This window comes from Pyrus communis, chromosome 2, assembly GCF_963583255.1.
Source record: "Pyrus communis chromosome 2, drPyrComm1.1, whole genome shotgun sequence".
Classification (NCBI taxonomy): domain Eukaryota; kingdom Viridiplantae; phylum Streptophyta; class Magnoliopsida; order Rosales; family Rosaceae; genus Pyrus; species Pyrus communis.
The window spans coordinates 16,723,890-16,742,148 of record NC_084804.1 but is presented as its reverse complement, the minus strand read 5'-3'; the positions used below and the strand labels follow the sequence as shown (position 1 = coordinate 16,742,148).

Sequence of the window (18,259 nt, the reverse complement as noted above, 5' to 3'; positions counted from 1 at the left end):
AATGACGATGTTGCCCTAACAACTGATGCTTGGTTATGAATGCCAGCGCCATTCATGAGCTCCAGAACTTGCTTCAAATCTTGCTTTCTTACCAGAATCTTCATCCTCACAACCCCATCTTCCTGAGTCTGATGAGAAATTACGTTAGTACCCTGATGATGATGATCACCGTTTACTTTTGCAACGGCCTCCATGAACTCATTGCTTCCGATCAAATTGCTCTTTCGACTAATCGCAGCTCGAAAATGTCGAAATAATACTCTCTTGATCAGACCCATTTTTCTGATAGTTTGTTTTGTTGTGTGGAACATCCATGATTGAGCTTTATATAGGAATTGTCAATGTGGGATTTTTCCATCTGAGTTGTAATTAGAAGTTTTAATCAAATATTAAACTGAATGACAGCAACCATTTGACTTTGTTAGAAAGAAACTTCTATTCTATGCCCATTGGGTTTCAGCTGTGATATTCAATTTCAACAGGGTCTACACAACAGCCAGGTTACAACAACTGAAACTGAGAAGGATTGAGATAATAATGTATATCAAGTTTACATTTTTTTTTTCTTTTCGTATTTACGTTTAATCAGACTATCATGTCACAACTTAAACTAACAGTTGATAACGAGTAATATTAAGATTGGATCTACCACCGTAAATATACTATATATCCTGTTGTATGTTTCATGTAAAAATCTATTATCCAACACTATGGTATATAACTTCTAAAATATTAATGAAACGGGGTTCACCTTTTAACTTGAAAAACTAGTCGGTCACTTAATTATTAGATTTTATAATTTTATATGACCATTCATTACTTAATTATATGCGTGAATGCCACACATTATGGGTGGATTCAAAAAATCGAAAACCGAACCGAACCGAAATCGAAAAAATTGAACCGAACCGAACCGAACCAAATTAATTAAATTAATATTTTTTAATTATCTGTTTTGGGTATTATTTTTTAAACCCAATTTGCAAGTCCAAATGTGCTAAGCCCAATGTATTGTCAAACTTTAAACCCAAAATATTAATAAAAGCCTTTATATTATGATTCTCGTTGAACTTTAAATGTTTATTTTCATTTTCTTTGATTCTAGTTGGTATGTTTATGTCATGGTTGTGCTTGAGATGTTCAAATTTAAGATTTCAAATTTTTTTATTTTTTGACCTAAAATACATGATATTTAAGCATATAATAATCACTAGCTACTTACTGGTTTGACCTAAAATACGTACTTTTTCTTAGTTTTATATGTTAAACGTGGCATTAGTTGCAGTGTGGTAAATTAATTAATCTATTCAGTTCTTTTTCATAATCTCCTTCCCTCTGAATCTGGATTCCTATCAGTCAGTCACGGCAAAGGGTGAGAAAGAAACACACAAAATCTGATTGACTCTCAGAGTGCATGGGGGCTGCTCGCTTTAAACTTTCAAGGTTCTTTTTTTTTTTTTAGCATCCAGCTTCCTTTTTAGCTCAATACTATCACTAATGAAAAGTGATAATGTAATACTATCACTTTGACAAAATTTAAGATTTCAATTTTTTTTTCATTTTTTGAAAAAGAAAAAAAAAATTGAAACCAAACCAGAAAAAACCGAACCGAAATTTCGGTTCTGTTTTGATTTCGACAAAAAACCAAACCAATTTGAACCGAACCCAGCCTTACCACACACCTATGGCTTTCACAAGCAAAGCTCTAAACAGATCAAAATTGTAATGTTGAAGGTTGGTGTAAAAAGAAACGACGCGTACACGTTTAAAGAGGATCTCTCCAAGTCACTATTTGTTAAGTTTATCTTAGATGGGGTTTTACCTGAAATGGTCTTTAAAATTAACTAACACCATCAAAATAGTTTTTGAAATTGAAAATCGAATAGTATAGTCCTTCAAAATAAGTGTCGTAAATCAATTTGGTCATTCCGTCACAACTTTATTAAAAATTCTGTTATATGCTAATGTGGTACATAAAGGAGTTCACAAGATTTAAGGGTTTTTATCTCAAATGGTCCCTGAAATTAAAAATTCAAATATGTAGTCCCTGAAAATAGATGTCGCAAATCAATATTATCATTCTGTCAAAAAATTTGTTACATGCTTATGTAGGTTTTATAATTTAATAATTAATTTAAAAAGTTGTCAAAATACCTTTTAACAAAATGAGATCATATCAAATCAGAGCTCGCCATTATCCACGTCACCAAGATCATTTGCGGAAACGCCCAACAAGCTCTCTAAGATTAAGGTTGTGATGATGTCAATCATCCAAATGTTAACGGTGATGTCAAAGTCATCACGGATCCAAGATGTCACCAAATGTGGTTTCGTTCCTGGTCCAATTCTTTGAAGGGTGCCAAAGGGTGTAAAGAAAGGTGCCTTGAGATTTTTATTTTTTATTTTTTTTATTTCAGAGAAGAGACGGCGAAGGCTACCATAGATGGAGGTAGAGGAGTGTGGGTTGGGATTGGAGGTGATTGTGGGATTGAGTTTCTGGGCTATTTTTAAATTAATTATTAAATTTATTTCTAATTATTTTTTAATTAATAAGTAGAATTATGAGTAAAAGATCATATTGATTTGACACATCTATTTCTAGGACTACATTGATCGATTTTCAATTTCAAAGGCAATCTTGATGGTGTGGGTTAATTTCAAAGACCATTTGGTGATAAAAACAAACTTATAAGGCCCATTTATGTGTCACGTCAACACATAATATAATTTTTTTACAGAATTGTGACAAAGGGACTATTGATTTGTGACAACTATTTTCAGGGACTACATTAATCAGTTTTTAATTTCTGAGACCATCTTAATGGTGTGGGTTAATTTATTTAAAAATTAATATTTTTAAATATTAACTCGTGTCGTAACTCGGGTTTGTTTAGGTTTTTTTTTTAACTCGTGTAAGAGATTGCTTCAACGTAAGAAACCAAATATTTTCCTTTCTGATCGAGATTGTTGTGTTGGTTAATTCTATAATGGCCTCTCGTTTAACTTTTGATGGAGAATGATGAATTGAATGAATTTGAGTGTTACAAGATATTACATGAATTAGTAGAAAGAGTAGGGAAAAATAAAAGGAAATAAAAAGCTATCAATTAAGAAGAGAACCAGAAAAAGAAGAAATAAGGTGGTCCTCAAAGACCAATCTTGGAGTTGGTAAAAGAATCAAAGACGATGGGGGATGTGGAGAGCTAAGGGAGACACCACATCCTCTTTAGCAACCCGATCTGCTTACTAAGATATTGGCACGAGATATATATTGTACGCAAGCCATGTTCAAGTGGCAATGTTATCTGGACTGTTTACTTAGGATCACAAGACACTGTGTCCAAGTTTCCTTGGGGTTTCTCATGTTTCTCACCCTATTTGATTCAAAGCTCACGATTCATAGTTAGCTCACACCTCCTTGGAAATTGAAGTATTCAGATTGGTGCTTTGTTGGTGTTGGTTCTAAAAATTACAAAACCTACGTGACGCGCATGCCGAGTAACTAATAAGCTAACTACGTCATTCGGTTGAATGCGGGGCGTGCCAAATCGTCGGCCGAGCTCGGTCAAGGAGTAAAATTTGTTGATGTTGCGTTAAGTGTGTTGCTGACTTCTTTATCTTGCGACTGCAGCTGAGAAAGGAACAAATCTCGGCCCTTGGATTCTCGAGCCTGAAGACAATGCTGCTAGTTCTGCGAAGTGCACAAATCGTCGGTGCCGGATTTGGTCATAGTGATTATATTCGTAAGAGTATAAGCACGTCGAATCGACACCAGAATGTACGAACACAAGTATTCAAAGGTGATGTATGTCTTGATGGTGAATGTGGTTCGGCCGTCAGAATGCCGAACTCTGAAACTCACTTGTGAGTATCCAATCATAAAATCACTCGGCGTTCAATGCGCCGAATGTCGTAACTCGTGTCATTCAATTTTTAAATAAATATTTTTTTAATTAATTTTTAAATATTTTTTGAATTTTTGATTTTCACATGGATCCCTTAATAACATGTGTCATTCAATCATTGTCTACATAGACGTTATGTCATTGAGAGACTTAATAGTCACACTAACGGATGTATGAGACTGTTCCAAAATTAACATTTTAGATATGACTTAGAACAAAAAAAATTTCATGTAGTAAATGTAGAAAACCACGAAACTGATATTTACCTTTTATTTATTTATTTATTTATTTTTGGTAAAATCCTTTCCGTAGAAAGGAACAAAATTTTATTCCAGCATTAAGTTACAACAAAGGCCCATGTACACATAAACAAAACAAACAGAAGCCACCTAAGCTAAACCCAAAGGAGCCCAACCTAAGCTAAACCCAAAAGAGCCCAACCAAGGGCCCAAAGCTATACACGAACAAAAGAAAATTCTGGATTCCTTCTACCACCACTGCAATGGTATTTCCCAATCAATCCGAATCGATTTCCCCAGCAGACACCAAAAATCCTACCAAGCAGCACCGTAGAGATTAAATGGAGGAAAATCTCATCATCCAGCCACGATCCTCGCGCCAATCTCAGCCAGAAATTGAAAAAAGCATGTGGATTTACCACGAACAACATTGCCAACAAAGGCGGACAAAGAGAAGGAGGTGGTGTTGTAAACACCTGAGCCGGCATGATCACCAGAACTCTACGCACCCTCTCGAATAATCGCAACAAATTGCGTTGAAAAGTGACTGCAGACTAGAATGAAATTGGTCGAGGAAGATGGACGCCCGTGAGGTTTGAAGAACAGGTAAATCGGGACAAGATAGCAAGGGGTAAAGGCAGCAAAATGAGCAAAAAGTTGAAACTTAGAGAAAAAGGAAAGATCTTCCACCGACCCCTGCCACAGCCAGGGCCGGTGCAGGTCAATTATAGGTTCTGATCCTAAACTCAATTCACACCGTTTCAAGGAAATTCTTATGAGGCAATAGCTGCAGGTGCACATATGTTTATTAAGCTTCAGTTTCATAGTGAAGTTTCTGGGATTTTGGTTCATATTTTTATTTTAGGTGCTTGGATATGATGTTTATATTTATGTGATTGAAGGATTACATGGATTTCGAATGATTCATTGGACACAGTCATTTTAGTTTAAGTTATTACATTACATTTGCTCATTTCGTGGATTATATCTTCATGTTAGAAACAAATCTGAGCTTGTTGTCAAAATATGAATTCATTCTTTTAAATCCTTATTGTATCTAAATGAAGTCTCTCTCTCTCTTTTATCTTTAATAAAAAAGAAGAGAAAATTCCAGTCCTTCTACCACAAATTTAAGTCAATGTTACTAGGAAGCAAATTTTTCTGAGTTCAGTCTCTCTCTCTTTTAAATCCTTATTGATATCGGTTAATGTAGATGGCGTTTATGGTTGATTGCTGGTGGGGAATAGTAGAGGGACATGCTTGACAGGAGTATGATTGGAATGGATATAAGAGGCTCTTTCAGATGGTGTGTGAGCTTAAGCTAAAGTGACATGTCTGTTTTATATAAATACGTTCTTGCAATTGCAGAAGCTTTTTCCTCTCAGTGGGCATATAAACAACATATGTGGTTAATTGTTTAGCCATCTTTGTGGTCATTTTTATTCTTTCTATGCATGTTTTTGGTAACAATTTGACAACTGATTGTAGCAACTTTTGTCTTTGTATGTTGATGCTGATGCTTCTTAATAGTGGTGGTGCCATGCATGTTCTTGGTTAAATTAATAGAGTACATCCGTAATTTGGAATAGTTCCTTTCTAAATTGGCAGGAATTTTTTCAGCCGAGGAGATTGTTGGATACTTCTGCTAATTGGATGATTTGGATCAATGAAAACGATAGCTAGTGATTAGGGGTATCTTTTGGCAGGATTACGAGCGTGTTCTCTTCTTATTTCTGAAATGCAGTTTGCAAAGGAGAATCCATTTGCCACTAATCTACCACAACTCAAAGTTAAAAATCAAGAAGAGGTAACGGAAGAGGCAGTGACAATCACATTACGAAGGTCTCTGAGTTTCTATTCAACAATCCAGGCACAAGATGGACATTGGGCTGGAGATTATAGGGTCCCATGGGGGTCCTATGTTTCTGCTTCCTGGTTTGGTAAGGGAGAAAGGTAGTAATCACCATGTAATCCAGAAGATGAAAACACGGAGAATCTGTATATCATGGTTAAATATGAGAAATAAGTTTTGACATTCCAAAAGATGGCTGCATATTCATTTTGGAACTTCACAGCCTTTCTTCTTAGTTAAATGAATTAACCAAGATTGGTTTTTTCTTTATTATTTGGTCCATTTGGTAATTGTCGAGTGACTAAGTATTACTTACCAATTGCAACAGATCATTGCACTTTCAATTATTACTGGAGGTCTGAATGCTGTTATGATGTGCAGAAATCTCTATAATCATCAGGTAAGAATGCTTTTCATGAAATTAATGCTCTTCTCTTTGTCTGCCTACAAAGGCAGACAAAGAGAAGGAGGTGGTGTTGTAAACACCTGAGCCGGCGTGACCACTAGAACTCTACGCACCCTCTCGAATGATCGCAACAAATTGCGTTGAAAACTGACTGCAGGCCAGAATGAAATTGGTCGAGGAAGATGGACGCCCGTGAGATTTGAAGAACATGTAAATCGGGACAAGATAGCAAGGGGTAAGGGCAGCAAAATGAACAAAAAGTTGCCACAGCGAGGGCCGGTGCAGGTTATTGAAGCTGATATCGAAGTGTTCAAAGCAAAGTAGAAGGGATCTGATTTCAAGAAGAAGGAGTTGATTGATCTTTACAGCCAGTGCAAGGGGAATATGAATAGGTATTAACTTTATTTATCACTGCATTTATCTTTTTGGTCATTTGGATTCCTGTTTCTGTTTGATACTTGCAGACTGTTCTATTCAATTATAGGTTCTGATCCTCAACTCAATTCACACCGTTTCAAGGAAATTCTTATGAGGCAATAGCTACAGGTGCACATATGTTTATTAAGCTTCAGTTTCATAGTGAAATTTCTGGGATTTTGGTTCATGTTTTTATTTTAGGTGCTTGGATATAATGTTTATATTTATGTGATTGAAGGATTACATGGTTTTCTGTTTGTCAATGCATTTGCTTTTCTACTCTTTACCTTGCATTAGAGGTTGCCATGTCAAGTGAGTTCAAGTTCTGCTTAATACACAAGGGTTGTTTTTAAGCTTAGTCGCCAATTTGTATGCTCTTCATCATGTCTTTTATTTTGGTGGCAGTTAGGTGTCATTCATATGAAGTGTGTGCTGGTTGATCCAGATGCTCACTAAAGCAGCCGAGGGTATTGATATCAGTTAATGTAGATGGCGTTTATGGTTGATTGCTGGTGGGGAATAGTAGAGGGACATGCTTGACAGGAGTATGATTGGAATGGATACAAGAAGCTCTTTCAGATGGTGTGTGAGCTTAAGCTAAAGTGACATGTCTATTTTATATAAATACGTTCTTGCAATTGCAGAAGCTTTTTCCTCTCAGTGGGCATATAAACAACATATGTGGTTAATTGTTTAGCCATCTTTGTGGTCATTTTTATTCTTTCCATGCATGTTTTTGGTAACAATTTGACAACTGATTGTAGAAACTTTTGTCTTTGTATGTTGATGCTGATGCTTCTTAATAGTGGTGGTGCCATGCATGTTCTTGGTTAAATTAATAGAGTACATCCGTAATTTGGAATAGTTCTTTTCTAAATTGGCAGGAAATTTTTCAGTCGAGGAATTTTTTCACCCCAGCATCAACAAATTTCAACATATATAAAAAAAGTGATATTCTTTTCAACATATTTGTATAAATTCGTTCATGCATTTGAAATTTTATGTTGATTAGTGTATGTTTTCATAATTAGATCATATCAAGCTCCATTCATACTCACTACTATTCCTAAGAGCCCGTCTTCTGTCAATGGTGACAACGGAGGCTAAGCCTGAAGCCAAATCAGAAAATTGAAGAGAGTTCTGAACCTCTTCTCAAATACAAGGTAATTAAAACTTGAAAAGAAAATAAAAATTATGAGCACCAAGAACAAAAGATTATGACTTTCACATGTTTATAACATCTTCTTCTAGTTCTGTCCTAAAGTTGAAACTATGAATCCTTATAAACAATCCTCAAGGAAGACATCTTCCCGATATGCTTCGCCACAGGCACTTGTATTGAAGTTGGAAGATGGGACGGGTCTTCTCATCCCCTCACAATTTGAAAATGCCTCTCAATTGAATAAAGAGTAAACACCGCCAATCTTTTGATATGTTTTCTGTATGTATATATTATCAAAATATTTTAAGCACTCGCAGCCATGTGTGGAGCACTTTTGCTAGTGATTATTATGAAACGAATTATTGTAAGAGAAGATAAGATAAGACCACATTATTTTTGGAGTTTTTTTATATTAATTTGCGAATTAAATGATAAATTAAGTAAATGAAATATTAAAAATTAATAAAAGAATGATCAAAAGCCTAAAAACTATAACAATTAGTACTATGATCTAGTATTTCTAGCTAAACCCATCATATAGATTGGTAAAAAAAAAGGCCACAAGGAATAATAAATTAAGTAAATGATAAAAGTTTGGTCAAGAAAACCAAACTCACAAGGAAACTTTTATATGATCTAGTATTTTATGTTTGATTTGTGTATGTTTTCATTATTAGATCATATCAAGCTCCATTCATACCCACTTCTATTCCTAAGAGCCCGTCTTCTGTCAATGGTGACAACGGAGGCTAAGCCTGAAGCCAAACCAGAACCAAAAGAAATTGAAGAGAGTTTTGAACCTCTTCTCAAATACAAGGTAATTAAAACTTGAAAAAATAATAATTATGAGCACCAATAACAAAAGATTATGACTTTCACATGTTTATAACATCTTCTGTCCTAAAATTGAAATTATGAATCCTTGTAAACAATCCTCTGCGAAGACATCTTCCCGATATTTCCTCCCGACTTGATGAGAATACAAACAATAAGAAGAGCTCAAATTCTTAATTTTTCATTTCTAACTTTTTTTTTTTGGCTACTCCAACCTGTATTTCCTCCCCACTTGATGGTCTCGACATCTTTAGCATACAGCAGGCTGATCCCACACTTTTTCACCTTAAATTCGCGACGGCGGCAGGCATCCACAGCGTTGAACTCAAAACAGGCCCCAGTGACAAGTTTGTAAAAAGAATTGGAGCGATTCAAATTTGCTCCCTCTCCAAGTGCAAACGCACTATACCACACAAATACCTGACCGAATGGCGAATAAGCAACCACTTCCCCTTTTGCATTTAAAGGATAATGGGTAGGATAAATGGTTTCATGGCTTTCACCACTATTAGTTTTAAAATTGCACGAGCATCCAAGCATCAGTTCCATATAAGAAATTTGGGGAGGGAGAACAACAGATAGAGCAAAACCCAAAAAATCTGTACAATACCAATTTCGAGGAAGCTTGATAGTTATCGAAGATCCTTCATTTTGATGGCAGAACCAATTTGGAATTTCATATCCTGTACATGCAGTGCTAACTAAAGTCCGAGCAGAGTCGGTGCTACGTGTAGTCCGATAGCACATAGGGATAGATGAAGTCATTTCCTGTAACATCGATGCATGTAAATCAAGTAAATTATTCAACATGTGAAAAAATGGCATAAAGGAGATATGAAAGTGTGTGCGTGGGTGAGAGAGAGGGAGAGAGATACCATGACAAGTTCTTCTTCTTTACGTTGCTGAGTTTTCAATGGCCCAGTTGCCACTCGCATAATTCTTAACTGTGTGTCAGCCATTATATTGGTCCTTGCATTTTCATTCAACTTTGGGCAATCAACAAAGTTAAAACGCCCTCGAAACAATTCATATTTATCCCAAGCTTGTGTGAGTGAATTTCTTGAACTTGAAACTGTCTTCAGTGAAGTGCAGCCACTTGCTTCAAGACAACATAGCACTGGGAGCTCTGGTAAGAATTCTAGACTTGAGCACTTTCCCAGATTCAGCCACCTAAGCTTGTCAAGATCTTTAAAATAAGAAGGAATTCGAACCAATCTTTCACACCCAAAAAGCACTATATCTTCAATTTTTTTACTGCGAGAGAGATCTGGAACTTCAGTCAGATGCACGCAAAACCTTAGTTCAATCACTTTTAAGTTCCCAAGATTCTGTAACAAATTAAAGAAAAATGGAAAGAAGAACATTATTGACTTCGGCCCAATAGGTTTCCAGAGGCACCATAGTTCATACGAAGAACAAAAGTTAGCATATATATACTTCTATAAAAAAAACATAGAAAAAAGAAGAGGAAGCATATATATACCTGGTTTTTACTCCAAAGTTTTTTCCCAGCAAAGCTGTGGGGCAATCGAAGCTCAACAAGATTTTGTGGAGAAAATTTTGTTGGAAGAGATTTCAACGGGTATCCCTGCCAGTAAAGATACCTGAGAGAATTGGGAAGAGACTGAAGACCTTGAGAAAGGTCCAGATTGTTGTCAAAAAGATCAGCAACATAAGCCTGTCGCATCCATTCTGGAAGGTCATAGAGTCTTAGATGATCATCATGAATTATCAACAATCTTAAATTAGACATCTTCTTGAACGGTGATCCACATAATTCCAACCGTGTAATGTTAGACGTGTCAAAGCATATGCATTGAACTGTTGAAGTTCCCTGGAAATCAAGAGAAAATAGTATAATGAGAATAAATGTACAACCAAGATTACTAAAAACTACTTTTGTTGACATATGCTTGTACAAAATGAGTTTCCGTGGTCCCGTCATAGAAAGTTCATGATTTTTGGTTCTTACCATATCATTCTCCAGCACTTGATAGACATCAGCAGCAGCCCACAACCTATTACGTTTTCCTGGCTCGTCCTTGCATTGTTCGCGAACAATTGTCCGGCCCATTTCTTGCAGCAAATCATGCATCTCTAAGCGATTCATCTCTGAAATTGATATGAGAGACTTGTCAATGAGAATTTGGATTCCCGTCACAAGGAAACCCCGAATATCTAATATTCTTTTTGCGTGATAAACATCTACCCCTTTCAGAAAGCATGCAATGTCAAGAAAGCATTCCTTCTCATTTTCTTCTCACCATCGTAACTAAGTCTCAACACATTCTGAACTTTTTCGCTAGGAAATTTTTTCAATCTGTTCAATTCTTCATCCCAGTCTTCTTCTGTATCGCAGTGATGGAATAAGCCACCCAAAGTTTTAAGAGCCAATGGAATGCCTTGAATATGATCTATCACCTTTCTTGAAAACTCTGTATAAACTGTCGTAGGAGACTTATTTTTCAGAGCATGAAAATGAAAGAGCTGAAGAGCGCCATCATGTTTCAATCCCTTGACCTCATAAATTTTGTCATCAACCACCTTTTCATTGAGTAAGCTCCTATCCCGAGTTGTTATAATGATTCTACTTCCGACACCAAACTCAAGATCATCTCCAACTAGAAGTTCTAATTGCCTTGAATCATTCACGTCGTCAAGAACAATGAGTACCTTTGTACGACGGAGCCTCCCCTTAATAAGCTCTGATCCTATAGATGGAGTCTTAATATTTGTATTTTTATCATCTAAAATCTCACGGAGAAGTTCATTTCGTAAGTTATATATTCCTTCTTTTCCTTCGTAATTTTCTCTAACATTTTTAAGAAAACAGCAAGCTTCAAACTTGGAAGAGAGTCGGTGATATACAACATCAGCAAGGGTGGTCTTGCCAATACCACCCATGCCCCAAATACCTACAATGCAAACATCCGATGAATCAAGGCATAGTAACGATTCAATTTGCTCAACTTTGGTTTCAATTTCAACTAGGCCCTTTAAATTACTTGAGCTTTTGCAATCCAATTTGTTCAATATAACTTCGACAAGTTTCTCAATGGAATCAGCCTCTGTCCTGGAAAATATAAGTAACCACGAAGGAAAAAAATAGTTACTAAGTCCTGCATTAATGAATCTTGTTTGAAACAAAGGTCACAAGTAAAAAAATTCTGCAAGAGTTGCAAAGTTAGTTACCCGGCTTTGTTTGAATAATCATAACCAGATAGGTTGGCAGCTTTCTGCAAAGCATCCCTCCACTTAAGCACCTTGTCCATACCTTCTTCAAGCTTGAAACGTTCTTCAAGCTTGGCAAATGCATCTGCATAACTCCCCTGTTGTTTTCGTACATCCTGTGGACTGATGTCGTAAAAAACGGGTATAACAAACTGTCCATCCCTTTCCTTGCATCCTAGTATATGGACGAGTTCATCCAGACACCATGTGGAAGAAGCGTAGTTTTTTGAGAAAATGATCACCGAAAGCTTTGATTTCTCAATAGCTTCTAGAAGGGCAGGTCTGATTTCATCCCCTCTCTCAAGTTTGTAATCTATGTAGGTGTCAAGTTGTAAGAAGTAATTCAAAATCAACAAGCTACTAGGATCACAGATAAAACCAAAATAATTACAATAAACCAATCAAACAATTAAAGGGAAATAAACTTATCTTCCGAAGTGGAGGAAGAAGAAGAAGACATGACTGCTAGGGTTTCATGAGGAGTCTTCTACACTCAAGCAGCCGAGAGTCCTTGCTATCAAATAGGGTTTTAGCACGAAAGAAGGATAATTACTGTGAGTGCAGAGACCTCCCTATATATATCCATACTCCCTTGATATCAGGCCTATTAACTGATACCTTAGATATTCCAAACTGATTAGGGTTTCGGTATAGTCCTCATAGGTATTGAACTCTTGTCAAGTCTTGATAAGGTTACTAGAATATAATTGCATGTTATTAGGACTCTTAATCTTAGCCAAGTAGGATCAGAATTTCCTCAACATGATAACTCATACACTGAGCTATCAGTTTGTCGAGAACAAGAACACATTCTTCTTGACACTCACATCTTACATTCTCCCACTTGAGTGTCCAAGAAGAATGATATTACTTAGGCTAAGACTAAGGTGATCACAAGTCCCCGAAAGCTGCAATTAAACCTTTAACAACCTGTCACTTATAGCTTCGAATATTGAATCATAAATGCATTATGTAATCTCTTCTACATGTGCACTTTATGATTACAAGTACCTACACCATAAGCACTGTGTTGTTTGACAGAATTCAAAAGTTTCAAGTTGATAAACAAAATTCAACTCCTGAACTGAGCCTTATGCAAGCATGGCTCACATTTTTTGTCAATTAAAACATATTGATAAGAGAAGATGCAAATACAATATATTGTTACAAAATTACTCTCTTATCAAGATTTATGAATAAAATTTTACGATTAAACCATTTTCCACTAACACTTCAATTCAATAATACAAAAGCAATTTTAAACTCCCACTGATTAAAAGAGTAAAAAATCTCATAAATGCATATACCTTTTAAAAGCTCCCACTGATCAAGCATTAATCAAGGATTTAAAAGTATTGAGAATTCAACATCAACTACTAATTTTTCTGACTATATCTCTATGTCAGATATTGCAAGGAAGTGAGTGGCTAAAAAGATATACAAAATCATATGATCAGTTTTATTCATCTAAAATTTGACAAAAACAGAAAACTTTAACGGAATGTTTTCTGATTGCAACAAAAACATATAATTCTAGAATCATCTTTGGACAGAATCTAATTATATTAGGTTTTCACAGCTAAAACATAAAATACAAGGGCAAACGTATATAGTTTCAACACTTTTGAGCAGATGAAGTATATACAATCTTGTCAATTCCATGTTTAACCGTTCATTGATTTATAGTTGGACTGAATAAGAAAACACTTTTGAGCAGATTAATTATCCATAAATAACATATAAATCACAAGTCCAATTTCTTGAACAACAAACAAGAATTAATAAGAAAAACACTTTTGAGCAGAATATACTCATTAACCCTTCTTGAATTTGTAACTAATCAAATATAAACAAGTATGATAATTTACATTTTATCTACCAAAATCATGATCATTAAAAGCATGCAGAATTGATGAGTGTGAAGCCCATAATACATTATTTCTCCCACTTGGGCAAACACTCAAAATTGCAAGTTTAAACACTAGAGAAAGTGGCTTTCATATAACAAAATATAGGCTAGTTGAATCAATAAAGATCAAATACATAATTTTTTTTTATTTTTATTAAAGTAGGTTAGAATTAAAAGTTCCATAAAAACTTATGCAATGACTACAAATTTAATTTAATTTTAGTGTATGAGAGATGACCCACATATGTGTTAAAGATTAGTTCATAAATTAAAATGAAACCTAATAAGAGAATCCAAACTCAAAATTTATGTTTTAATTCTAAAACAAAGTCGATAAACACTTAGATATCTCAATAACATCAATTTTCCAACAATAATTTTAATCCAATTTAGAACTCAGAGAAAATTAAGGCAAAAGATTGGCAAATTTACCTACTCATTCTCGATTCTACAAGATTCATCATGGAAGTAGTCGAGTTGTGGAGGATTGAACCAACTCCAAATTGCATGATTGTTACACCTTTGGGCAAAAACTAATCATGCAAAGAAAATACCTGCATAGCTAGCCAAAACATAAAATACACAAAATACATATAGCTTCAACACCTTTGGCCAGATGAAAATATGTTAGAAGTACTTTATGATTTGCTGTAATACTAATTTATAATTGGTGAGCGATTTCCTGAAATTCCTATTGGGATAAAAGTATTCACCATATAAATTAGAATTCTGATTTTTCAAAATAATCCCTTAGAACAATATTAAATAACCGGTTCTCAAAAGATTAAATCAGACACAAGAGTATGTCATTATTAACATTGAACAATAAAGTTCTCGAAAGAGGAAACATGATTATTTAGTTATTCGATAGAGACCAAAATGATCAATTAGTAAACTGATATCACTTTCCTCTTTTTTTTTTTTTTTTTTTTTTTTTTTCGAAAGACAATGATCATATAATCATAATTGATGACCAAACAAAATATTGGTTTGAGCAAAATAAACCAATACATCTTTAAACCAAAATTTAATCAGTGTTGTCTATAAAGTCATTAGTATTGAGAATTTGCATAAAATAAGGACATATTGGAACCATAAACTTGTTCAATAATCGGTACCAATAGGTGTGCACAAATCAGTGAAACAATATCACATAACAAAACTAGTTTTGAAGTACCAAAATTCAGCAATACTACTTAAGTTTGCAAATTCACTAAAAACTAAATTCTCTTTAGATTGTCATGAAAATTTTTAGGTGTGCACTAGACATATATGGCTACTATTTCGAAAAATTTCATGATTTTTAAAATTTTTAAGCGAGCCAAACATGAATTCGAGAAGGGAGGTGCTGCAGAAACTGCAGAAAAAGGTTCAGTACAGACCTGAGATTACAAAATCACCAATATTCACTGTTCATCCGATATGCATGAAAATTTTCAAACATAAATTAAACATACAAAGATGTTAATTCCCAAAATTTCATAATTTTTCAGACATTACAAGTGTACTAAAAGAAAATTAGAAATGGGATATGCTGCAGAAACGGCAAATATTCTGCAGTACATACCGGAGACTAAATAATTCACCAAAAATTCAATTTGTCTCCAATATGCATGAGAATTTCCAGAAATAAAGTAGACATATACATTTACTGTCACCAAAAGTTCCATAATTTTTTTAATCTTAAAAGTGGGATAAAAAATAAAATTGAAATGGAATGTGCTGCAGGAGCTGCGTAAATTCTGCAGAACAGTCCCGACATTAAAAACCCACCAATAATTCATTTGCAAACCAATGCTCGTGAAAATTTCCAGATTTGAAATAAACATCTCAATGTATATCATACTAAAATTTCATGAATTTAGGAGTTACATAGATATATCAAAATAATATCACAAACAGACTATTCCAGCAACATGGTATCACACTTAAATATTTAACATAAATCCATTTCTTGTCTAGAAACGTGAAAAAAAATACCAACGTCAACAATCCATTTGATATTATGACATGACCAAATTTCATAAAATTTGTAGTTATGAAAAATCTATCAAAATCAGAAACTAAAACAGAACAAATTGCTAGGTACGCTAAACTGCATGAACATAGCTAGTCTTGTTGTCATAACTTTACTAAAATCTTAATTTTCTTTTAAAACAACATTTAGCATGTCCATTGTGATATATCAAAATCTCCTTTTAAGATAAGAAAACAATTTAAAAATGACACCAAAATGGCTACGGCATTAATATGTGTATATAGATCAAGCTCCTTACGATCACAAGATTTGAGAATTGAAAGGGATCTCAAACCTTTCTAATTTCTGCAGAATGAGTTCACACATTCATCTAAGCTATGAATGAACATGTGTGCCAAGAGCTATCTCCATGTCATCCTTCCATCTTTTGTAGTTGGATCTAGTTAGTGTTTCAATATTGGAGAAATTGAGAGAAGTCATAGCTGTATCAACAACATACGTTTTAGTATTTGTGCTCAGAAGTTCTTCATTAAGAGTTCATAAATATGAACAATTAATGGCATCAAATCATATAATACCAGTCACATCTTTGGATCGAAAACTGATTATATTAGGTTTTGCATAACCAACATACAAAATTCTCATTAGCGATACAATTTTAACACTTTTGAGCAGATAAAATTGCATCTATACTAATTTTGTATCTCACTTATACACCAATTAAACATGACTGAATATAAGAATTCTTTAGAATTATCTCAAAACATATTCATCATCAGTTTAATCGTTCTGTTCAATTTGAACTGACAATTTGAACCATGATACAAACACTTTTGAGTTGAAATTGATCATGATCCAAAATTCGACTGTCATAACATGTAGTGACAGTAATTTGATTCTCCGAAAACTGAAACACATCCTTGTACTCCTGGAGAAGAATTTTGCAAAACATGTACATATATATATATATATATAAATAATTCTAAATGTGATGTCTGTCATAAAATAGTTGATAAACCGATTAGCTTCATTGCGCGGAAGTCTTATGTCAGGATCGTGCATTTAATCAATGTTTTCTCGTGCACCCTTTCTAAGATTAAGCGGAAGCCTCAGGATCCACAAGTAAAAGACATTTAACCAAAACAACAAATAATTATGCCTTTAATTTGTTAAGAATTTGTTCAAACAGATTACCAATAATCCGAACCCCAAAGCTTTGCAAATTCCCTAGCAGATTTGTATCTGCAGACAAGGATAATACAACTACACGCAAAGGTATTTCTGCAGATGGGTCAGATTAAAAAATAATAATAATAACTAAATAATTATTTGCAAAGCCAATACGATAATCAATCCGCATATTGAATTATCAGCAATATAAATCAATGAGTCATGTTATTCGCGGAAGCTTTACATATTGTAAGGATAAAAGTAATGGCATGATATTGGAACGTTACCAATATATTCAAAACCAACCATGATCGAAATTCTGAATTCTAGGCGAGTTGAGAGGCTCTGATACCACATGTAAGAAGTAATTCAAAATCAACAAGCTACTAGGATCACAGATAAAACCAAAATAATTACAATAAACCAATCAAACAATTAAAGGGAAATAAACTTATCTTCCGAAGTGGAGGAAGAAGAAGAAGACATGACTGCTAGGGTTTCATAAGGAGTCTTCTACACTCAAGCAGCCGAGATTCCTTGCTATCAAATAGGGTTTTAGCACGAAAGAAGGATAATTACTGTGAGTGCAGAGACCTCCCTATATATATCCATACTCCCTTGATATCAGGCCTATTAACTGATACCTTAGATATTCCAAACTGATTAGGGTTTCGGTATAGTCCTCATAGGTATTGAACTCTTGTCAAGTCTTGATAAGGTTACTAGAATATAATTGCATGTTATTAGGACTCTTAATCTTAGCCAAGTAGGATCAGAATTTCCTCAACATGATAACTCATACACTGAGCTATCAGTTTGTCGAGAACAAGAACACATTCTTCTTGACACTCACATCTTACACAAGTTTCTTTCGAAGTAAAGCAGCATGAAGGTGGCTGGTGAAAGTGTTGCGGGTGTCCTCACCTCTGAAACTAAGAAACACATCATACTTTCTTCGAGGTGACGAGATAGCAGCAGCAGAGGAAGAGGAAGAAGCCATACTAATAACCTGCAAACCCCACTATTTATATTTCATAACCTGCAATCCATCCATATATATTTTTCATAACCTACAAATCCATCCGGATCTATTTCATAACATATACACTGAATTCGAATCTCCTTCCCCAATATAATCACTTCTATCAACAAAAAA

The 18,259-nt window shown here is 34.6% G+C and overlaps 1 protein-coding gene, 1 long non-coding RNA gene and 1 pseudogene across 2 annotated transcripts; 1 reads left to right on the top strand and 2 right to left on the bottom strand.

The window, feature by feature from the left end:
• Positions 1–5,846: 5,846 nt before the first annotated feature.
• LOC137725478 (uncharacterized) lies at positions 5,847–6,661 on the top strand. The gene is made up of 3 exons (XR_011067530.1): positions 5,847–6,084; positions 6,325–6,396; positions 6,560–6,661. It is a non-coding gene; the product is annotated as an uncharacterized lncRNA (long non-coding RNA).
• A 1,863-nt stretch (positions 6,662–8,524) lies between these two features.
• Positions 8,525–10,198, bottom strand: LOC137725475 (disease resistance-like protein DSC1). The gene is made up of 2 exons (XM_068464166.1): positions 9,691–10,198; positions 8,525–9,583 (listed from the first exon to the last, which is right to left on the bottom strand). Exons 1-2 carry the CDS (start codon positions 10,177–10,179, stop codon positions 8,981–8,983), a joined length of 1,092 nt encoding a protein of 363 aa, XP_068320267.1. The 5' UTR covers positions 10,180–10,198; the 3' UTR covers positions 8,525–8,980.
• Position 10,199: 1 nt separating this feature from the next.
• Positions 10,200–12,506, bottom strand: LOC137724873 (disease resistance protein RUN1-like; annotated as a pseudogene).
• Between the last annotated feature and the right edge of the window lie 5,753 nt (positions 12,507–18,259).